Source organism: Hippoglossus stenolepis, chromosome 13 (assembly GCF_022539355.2).
Source record: "Hippoglossus stenolepis isolate QCI-W04-F060 chromosome 13, HSTE1.2, whole genome shotgun sequence".
NCBI classification, from domain to species: domain Eukaryota; kingdom Metazoa; phylum Chordata; class Actinopteri; order Pleuronectiformes; family Pleuronectidae; genus Hippoglossus; species Hippoglossus stenolepis.
The window spans coordinates 2,775,913-2,784,891 of NC_061495.1; the positions used below are offsets into that span (position 1 = coordinate 2,775,913).

At 43.7% G+C, this 8,979-nt stretch overlaps 1 protein-coding gene across 4 annotated transcripts in view; it reads left to right on the top strand.

Annotated features, from left to right (window-relative positions):
* Window positions 1–7,967, top strand: part of LOC118119603 (collagen alpha-3(VI) chain) — a 67,243-nt gene extending 59,276 nt beyond the window's left edge. For 3 of the 4 annotated variants that reach the window (XM_047342517.1, XM_047342519.1, XM_047342520.1), the window contains 16 exons: window positions 22–84; window positions 320–382; window positions 709–741; window positions 853–889; window positions 1,002–1,013; window positions 1,105–1,598; window positions 1,718–1,820; window positions 2,032–2,733; window positions 2,826–2,928; window positions 3,007–3,062; window positions 3,236–3,496; window positions 3,764–3,838; window positions 4,807–4,980; window positions 5,785–5,850; window positions 6,667–6,852; window positions 6,985–7,967. In XM_047342517.1, coding sequence (XP_047198473.1) covers window positions 22–84; window positions 320–382; window positions 709–741; window positions 853–889; window positions 1,002–1,013; window positions 1,105–1,598; window positions 1,718–1,820; window positions 2,032–2,733; window positions 2,826–2,928; window positions 3,007–3,062; window positions 3,236–3,496; window positions 3,764–3,838; window positions 4,807–4,980; window positions 5,785–5,850; window positions 6,667–6,852; window positions 6,985–7,025 — 2,469 coding nt within the window. In that variant the 3' untranslated portion in view covers window positions 7,026–7,967. The remainder of the gene's footprint in view (window positions 1–21; window positions 85–319; window positions 383–708; window positions 742–852; window positions 890–1,001; window positions 1,014–1,104; window positions 1,599–1,717; window positions 1,821–2,031; window positions 2,734–2,825; window positions 2,929–3,006; window positions 3,063–3,235; window positions 3,497–3,763; window positions 3,839–4,806; window positions 4,981–5,784; window positions 5,851–6,666; window positions 6,853–6,984) is intronic. The other variant, XM_047342518.1, reaches the window with a different exon arrangement.
* Window positions 7,968–8,979: the final 1,012 nt, after the last annotated feature.

An 8,979-nucleotide genomic window follows, 5' to 3' on the forward strand; every position in this document is an offset into this window, starting at 1 on the left:
TACTTCTATAAATCTATGTAGGGAGCTGCTGGTGACGGTGGCACTGAAGGTGGACCTGGACCCAAAGGAAACCGTGGACAGAGGGTATGTCTTCATCCCCCGGTTGGATTTGGTGAACATGACCATGCTATGTATTCCTCAGTGCACACTGTAGTGTATCACTGGACACGTGCAGTGTGTTAAGTGAATGAGCGGCATTAGCATGCTCGTTAATGTTGTCACGTCTAGGACGAGACTTCAAACTCTTTTTCTAAACTATTGGCAGATGGCAGAGTTTTATATAAGTGAATTATATTCTTTCACTGTTAATTCTTTCCAGGGTGTCTCTGGAAACATTGGTTCAGCTGGACAGAAAGGAGAGGGTGGATATTCTGGGCCATATGTAAGCAACTTTACATTTTTCAGTTTGCTTAGAAACTTTAAATTCTAAATAACATGAGATAGAATATTCATTTTAAGTTTGATTTGTTATTTATTATCTCAAGGCACTTTACGTCGTAAGATGAAATGATAGAGAATGTGTGTGTCTCTGATTTGCAACACCTTTTGATTATGTCTGTTTTTGTATGTGGATTTGAAACTTATGACATAATACGTAATATGCACTGCTAAATGTAATCATATTAAGTTAAATAAGCAGTGGAAAGTATGTATTGCATTGCACTGGTTGTTAGTCCAGACATATTCAATAGTTTTTGTCTCCAACAGGGTCAGAAAGGGCCGAGAGGACCAGGGGTTGTGGTCAGTGTCTCGTTTATTTTTCTATTATTTGATTGAATGAAAAGAATAAAACGAAAAATTCTGGCGTCAACATCTTTTAACATTTGTTTCCATTTGCCTCTGTCCCTTCAGCAATGTGACCTGGTGAAGAAGATCAGAGATAACTGCCGTGAGTATCACAACTATCCACAATGACGCTCCACAGTATTCAAAGTAAACAATGTTCACGTGTGTTGTGCTGCACAAATGTCTCAACGCACTTGTTTCCTTTTCTCTTCCAGCTTGCTGTTATGGTGAGTACAAAACAGTTAGTGTTCAAGTCAAACGAACACAGTTGCTGTGTGTGTGCTGTATTCACTGTTACCCTCTGCGTGTTGTTCACAGGTCAGATGGAATGCCCGCTCTACCCCACTGAGCTGGCCATCGCCCTGGATGCCTCTCAGAATGTCGACCGCAGAGCTTTCAACAACATGCGGGACGCAGTCCTGAACCTGGTCCGGAACATCACCATCTCCGAGAGTAACTGTCCCAGAGGTGCCCGTGTTGCTTTGACCTTGTACAACAGCGAAGTCACCACCGAGGTTCGGTTCGCTGATGCGATGAAGAAGCGCGCGCTGGTCCAACGCATCGAGGGACTTCAGACCCTGCAGACGAACAAGGAGCGCAACCTGCCCACGGCCATGAGCTTCGTGGCCCAGAACACCTTCAAGAGGGTGCGCAGCGGCTTCCTCATGAGGAAGGTGGCCATCTTCTTTGTCGGTGGGTCCCTCAGTCAGGCACAGGGAATTACTAACGCAGCTCTCCGCCTGCATGATGCTGGAATCGCCACTCTGTTCTTGGTCAACCGTGAGGAAAGAGCACTCAGCAAAGCACTGCAGGTACAACTACACAAACAACTTCGCAGGGATTCAGTGTGTGAGCCGTATTGTCTACTGTCTTCGGTGAAAGAAGAAATCTAATTGTGTATTTTCTAATTGTGCTTCTTTTTGTACTGCAGGTCAATAACACAGCCCTGGCCCAGGTGATTGTGCTCCCCAGTCCTGGAAGTGCACAGTACGATTCAGTCATCCAAAAGATTATGAGCTGCCATGTCTGCTTTGGTAAGAGCTCTGCATTTGTACACACTAAGATTTCTGATCTCCAACCATATCTTCAGAAAGACTGGGGGATAGTCTGTATTATTCATTTATTTATCCCATTAAAAATCATAATAAACAGAGTTTTAGTTTTGGGAAACAACCTGCGGGAGAAGTACAGTATCTTAGGGAAGATGAATAATCGCGTTTCATCCCATTGCTTCGTTTTTTTTAGACTTCTGCTCTCCGGCCCAAATGTGTGACTACGTGCCCCCATTGACCACCCGAGATCGGAGGTCTTCCGCCACCGACGTGGACATCGACATGGCTTTCATCCTGGACAGCTCCGACTCCACCTATCCAACAGTCTTCACTGAGATCAAACGCTACATCGCGCTCATAGTAGAGCAGCTACAGGTGTCTTCCAATCCCACATCAGATGTTCACCAAGCCAGAGTGTCTGTGATCCAGCAGGCGCCTTACGAGTTCATCCAGAACAAAACCGGCCTTCCCATCCACGTGGATATCGGCATGACTGAGCACAACTCAGCTCAGGACATCGTCACGTTCCTGCTGGAGAAGACACCACAGCTAGAGGGAGGCAGGGCCCTGGCAGCTGCCATCGAATCCACGGTGGAGATGGTGTTTGACAAGGCGCCTCTCCAACGGGACAGGAAAGTGCTGTTCCTCTTTGTGACAGGAAGCGTGGAAGAAGACGAGCAGCAGCTGGTGCGCATCGCCACCGAGGTCAAGTGCAGAGGCTTCTTCCTGGTCATCCTGGGCGTGGGAGGGCAGCTGAGTGCTGGAGACAACCGGGTGTTGTCCCGCATGGCCAGTGAGCCGTCAGATGTCTTCTTCAAACGGCTGGACACCCTTTCACAGTTTTATGACAAACACATCCAGACCTTCAGCCAGCTGCTGCCAAAGTACATCAGCAGTAAGTGCAAGACAGACATCAACACACTCAAGTCAATTCTTTGTTCAAGTCCCTGTGAGTGAGACCCTGTTTGTTGCTGCTTTGTCTTTTAGTTGAAAACGCTTTCTACATGTCCCCTGAAGTCTCCAAAAACTGCAAGTGGTACCAGAGTGACCAGCCCCTGAAAAACCCCTTCACATCGTCACAGCAGCACGAGTAAGTTCCTGTCACTGTTCAAGGTTCATCGCTTGAAAAGTTTGATGGTTTCATCACTTTTTACTGGTTCATTTACAGGAAGCATCAGAAACATCATGAAAACCATCAAGCAGTTCATCCAAGGAAGCACAAAGGTAATAATGTGGACTTAAAATGCTTCTGGATGCAGAAGGTTTGATTTGTGTTTTCTTCACTGACAGGAGTAGTAGCGTAGCGCTCATATTATAAAACTTTGTCACACTGACTTCACACATCAACTCCTACAGCTTCTACCCTCGTTGTGTCTTTCTCTCTCTCACCATCTCAGATGCAGATGAGCTGCACGTCTCTAACGTCACCTCCAGCAGCTTGAAGCTGCGTTGGAGCAGCCCGGACCCCAAACTCTTCGTCTACTTCGAGGTGGTGGTGACGCGTTTGTCCGACCACGCCCTTGTGCTGAAGACCAACGTGTCCGGCGCTGAGCTTTCTGTGGACAACCTGCAAAGCGCTCAGACGTATCACGCTGTGGTCACTGCCCACACCGCAGAGGGACAAGTTGTCTCCACCCGCAAAGGCATCATCACTACCAGTGAGTCCAGACACACACACACACACATGTTGTAACAACTTCATTCAGCCAAATCGTGTGTGAGTTCAGAGTTTACTGTATCGTGTTTGGAGAATGACAAGAGAAAACCTCACCAGCATAATTCTTTTTACCCCTAAATATCCTCTCACTCTTTATTGCCCTCCTGTGAGGTTTTATTAATATAATTATTGTTATTATTGTTAACATTTGAAGACAGAGTGATGCCTTTTTGTAGCTGCGTCCTAATTGGGAGTTTCATTTTGACAGAAGCAGCAGAGCACAAGCCAACCAGCCAAGTAACCCGCACAGTAAACACCACACCACTGGACCAACCGGAAACTGGTGAGTGACTCTGCGTGTGTGCTTATGTGTGTGTGTGTGTTTGTGTAAATGTGCGTACATAATGATATAAACATAATGATGAGTTGTCTTTCAGTCCCAATGTAGGTTTCTCTTTACTCGCCAGGGGGATTAGTCTCAGTAGGGTTGTGTTTGGCTGCGTTTCTTAAACAGTATGTTAGTCACATAAATAAAACCTGATGGTTTAACTCAAACAACATACGGTCCTGTGCTGTGATTCAGTGATAGTTCCAGTGAATCCTGGTCTGTGCTAGATCTTCTTACATCATGTGTTTGGACAAACCAGACAGCTCAGGATACAACACCGGGGCCATTTTGTTTAGTCAGAGGATGGAGAGGTTTTACCGTAACACACTGGAGAGGTTTTACCGTGCACATATTTGTTTTAGGAATTAATACACACAGCTGCTGCTTCTTATAACTGAGAACATGTTTACTGACTGTACATTTAGGAAGGTCAGGCTTCTACCATTCACTTAGGGTCAAATACAGTGCTGTCTTCATGATTCTCCAGTGGGAGCTTGACTAGAAAATAGAAACTATAAATCCAGTATTTCTGGGGTTGATTCATGCAAATAACCTGGAGCACCCCCACAGCCTTGCAGATGACTAAATGAACTAACCTGTAACAGTGACTTAATCATCTGCTCATTCTGCTGACGACTTTTAATCAAGTGTCCAAACTGCTATTAAAACCTCGAGCCTGACCCCCTGTAGAATGCCACGTGGAATGCATTTTCTCTTTTCCTCTGTGATGAATGAACCATATCGGCACTGAGACTCGTTTGACCCGTTTGTATTTGTCTGTTACTTTACAGCAGCACATGATAACTGCTGGTTTCTCATGTAGTTGTAGATTCAATCTTAACACAAACTCGTCCTCTCTCCCTGTCTGTCCTCCCATCACTGCTGTGTGTTTTTTGCATGTTGTAATGTGAATGCCTTTGCAGACGACCCATGCTCACTTGACTCTGAACCTGGAATGCCGTGCAAAGAGTATCAGGCTAAATGGTTCTTTGAAAGAAAGAGCGGGATCTGTACACAGTTCTGGTACGGAGGTTGTGGCGGCAATGAAAATAGGTTCGACACTGAGACCCTCTGCTTGACAAACTGCATGAGGTCAGGTGAGTGTCCTGCTGCCAGGCTCGCCGAGGGAATGTGCCGTCACCTGGCGTGATGGCAAAATCTAACCAATATATCGTGAGCTTCAGCCACACGTGCAAAACGTAGAACTAACCGCTTGCTAGACCGCGCTCCACAGCAGCTACTGTCACAGCTCACCGGCCATAACGAGGCGTTGCTTTGTGTTTCTCCACTTGTGCATGTGGCTGTGATAAGAGGGGACTTTAATTTAATTAAACAGTCTTCATCTGCCCCACAGTGGGCTGCAGATATTAGCGTGCTTGAGCAACTAGCTGCCACACTCACAGCAGTAATAATAATGTTCAAGGTTAGTACGAGTGGAACATTCAACACATGGAAGACATTTGAGTTCATCTGCTCTAATGTCTGCAACTTCTTAAAAGAAGCATCATGTTTTAAATCTTTTAGACAATATCCCAGCAGAAAAGTTTTATCCTTGTTTATGAAAAGCTTCTGTATTAAGTGCTGCTGTATTTCATACATTTTTTTGTTATATAAATGGTTCAGAATCTGGGGAGGGCCAAGGGCTTAGCAAGTATATTGAATATACACGATTCACAGGAGAAAATGTTTATATCTTTAACTTTAATAGTCAATTTATGCCTTGTCACAGATTACATAAGAAATCTGGATTATGTCTTCACGTAGAAGTAATAAGCAAATGTCAGTGATCAGTATTAACTTTACACTAGACACCATTTTGAAAAATCTTCCTTCCTATTAGTTTTTGGTAAAGTAAAAGTCTTTTCCACTGAAATCACATTCACATGTTGATGTTTCTCCAGTGCCAGAGCCAGAGCCGGAGCCTCAGGTGCAGCAGACTGAACAGGTGGAGATCGTCCCGGCTCCTGGTGAGATACGATGCTCACTCACTGAGAACACACACTTTGAATAACATATGCATATTATCTGACCATTAATTTCCTTTTACTTCTGATGTGGTTGCATCTGCAAGCTTTGCAAACGCTCGCCGAACTAAAAGAGAAAAAGGCACTATTTCCTAATGGTCTAGTTTGAAACCAGAAAATCCAACATCCTTCAAACACGATTAGGATCAGAGCTTTTAGAAGCCGCCCCCCTAATGTTGGGCATACAGTATATTGACCAATGGTGCAAGTTATTGGTGTTGCATAATTCGCTTTCCACAAACTGTGCTCACTTAGCAAAACAACAAGTTCTTTGTATTCAACTACAAACCCCCCCCCCACCCCCCCAACCTCATATGTTCTAAGTGACGGGTGGAGCAAGTATAAAAGACAAGCATGGAAAAATGAGAAGGTTCTGCTGTTGTCACGGGAGCGAGCCAAGTCATAACCTCAGATAAAGTGAATGGAAAAGCTTTGTTCAAGGCTTCATTGTGTTTTGGGTTTTTTTTGTTGGGGAAGAAAGTTCAAGTTAAATGTGTCAGCACCTCATCAACGCTGGGCTGAAAGACTTGGAATAATCTAAATCTTGCTTTGTTCGGTAACGTGAAATGCTTTGGACCAACTTCCATCCACAGCGTGACGATTTCACTGGCAAAATATTAGTCATTGTGTTAATTATAATGGCAATGACACATTTCCTGCTAATCATACTTCCCCTTATTTTTCATATTTCAAGTCCGATGTATGTGTGTTTTCATTTGAAACCTTTGAGACTTTCACTGATTGCTCTTTGTCCCCCAGCTGCCTTTACAGCCGCAGAAATTTGCCAGCTTTCCAAAGAGGAAGGTTCATGTGCCAAGTTCGTCCTGAAGTGGCACTTCGACGCTCCCAGCAATGGCTGCGCACGTTTCTGGTACGGAGGCTGCGGCGGAAACCAGAATCGCTTCGACACATTCGAGCAGTGTGTGAACGCCTGTGGAAAACCAGGTACGTGTCGTCATGTCGCTGCAGATGTGAAGAGAAACATATTGTTAGGAAAACAGCACTAAATCAGCGGAGTGCTCTCCTTAAAGACTAACCAGAGACTGACCGCGTTTCTCTTTCCCGCCCGTCTCTCAGCGCCCATCAACCGAGGAGTCGTTGCTTCAATAAGAACATAGGAGCAAAGTGACACACATGGCCAGCTGTTACCTCTGTTCAGGGGATTCTGAGGAGAACCATCCACAATGGCCGTGCTGTATGGATGCAAGACCAAAGCAATGGTGGCTGCACTGGATCCACAACAAATGGACTTTATACAACCAAATTCTTGAAGTAGTCTTTTTCACAGCGAGAAGGAAGGCAACACGATTTGCTGCATGATTTGTTTTTACCTACTGGTGCTACGTAGTATGTTGTGTTTTTACAGATGAGTTCATTTCAGTTTTTTCTGGAACATCATATTGGTTTTCATATTTTTTTCAAAACATATATGAATATCTTGGACAAAGATTAGCAGGAAAAAAAAAGCCAGTTACTTTCAGGACTGGCGTTGTTCGGTGCAGTAATCTTTTTTTTATATTGTGTTTTTTTTTTTTTTTTTACATTCCACATTCACATAGGCTTTATTTGATTTATATTGTTCTCCAACTCACTTGATCCCAGTTGAATGACTCCTTCCCTCTTTCCCAGTCACCAGATCCACAGCCCTGTTTGCACAAGGCGTGTGCGGCGGAGCGTGTGTGTATTTAAAAGACAGCGACCAACTGCTCGGATCTAAAAAACATTAATGTAACACTAAGTGCACTTCTGGGGCCACGGCCTTAAACACACACTTTTCCAGCTATTGAGAAATGTAATGTACTTGTCAAGCTGTTTTTTTGGGGGCGGGGGGGTTTCATATGGTTTTCCTGAAGTTTGTGTTTCCATCTGGGTATAGGAGAAATAAAAATGAATTAGACTTTCTAATAAACATGAGCAACCGATTCTTTTCTTTCTTGTTGTGAATCAAGTCCTGTAAGAAGCACGGAATTTAACAGTGTTTGACATCAGGTCAAAGATTCAAGGAACATGTTAAATATTGTGTTATTGTGTTTTTATAAACAGCAATTGGAAGAATTGGATTCTGGCTTTGAGATTCATGAGCAAACATATTTTGAGTTCCTTCAAATTTTACTGTGGTTAAAGTGAAAATGCGACTGACTGATAGTGTTGTTGATCCTTTTTGACATTTAGTTGGATCAAGTTTACTTTTGTAAACTAAAACCATGATAGTTTATCACTGTAAATGACTCTTGGTGTAAAATTGTAAGTAGAATTTAGAGAAAACCATTAAAACCCAAGCAAGCATCAAATAATATTTGGATTAGGAGCATGTGAAGAGTTTCCTGGGGTAACAAAGTTGGGTTGACCCCAAAAAATAAATCAGTGTGTCATAAAAAAAGAAACATAGCAATGAAATAAACTTCATCCACATTTGAACCCTCTGTTATCTTTATTATATTATATATCATGTCTGAACTCATAAGTTCATAGACAAATGAAAGTTCACTCATTATCTGCTCACCTCTATGCCGATGGAAGGTTGAGGCCACAGAAACTTACTAAACTAAACATAGATGTTTCTGAAGACAAAATTCTTCTGAGTGTTTGGAAACTGGGATTTATGGGACATAAACAACCCGAGGAGGAGTTTGGTCTAAACAGACCAACTATGTGGTGACTTTTCAAACCCTGATACTTCTGTACTCAGGACACGATAATTCAAGATAAACTGAACTAATAAGAAGGGAAATCCCACCAGGGATATAAATTATGATGTTTTTTTCATGAGAATTTTATATAATTGAAGCAGCAGAAAAGGAGATGACAAGGGACCGATGCAGGGAGCTGCTCTTTTATAGGATTGGCTGAGCCAGGGAGCGCAGGACGTGCTGGGAATCAGTGCTGGAGGGAGGCAGGTACTGGAACCAGCTGCCTGTCTTCGTCTCTTCAGCACCTTGCTGACTTCAGCTGCAGGACTGGATGGGAGAACCTTCTCCAGCAGAGAGAGGAGCCTGCCATGGCTTCAGGTAGAAGATGGAATAGTCCTGGACTCGAGGGGTGACTTTTTGATTTGGTCCATGCCAACAGCGA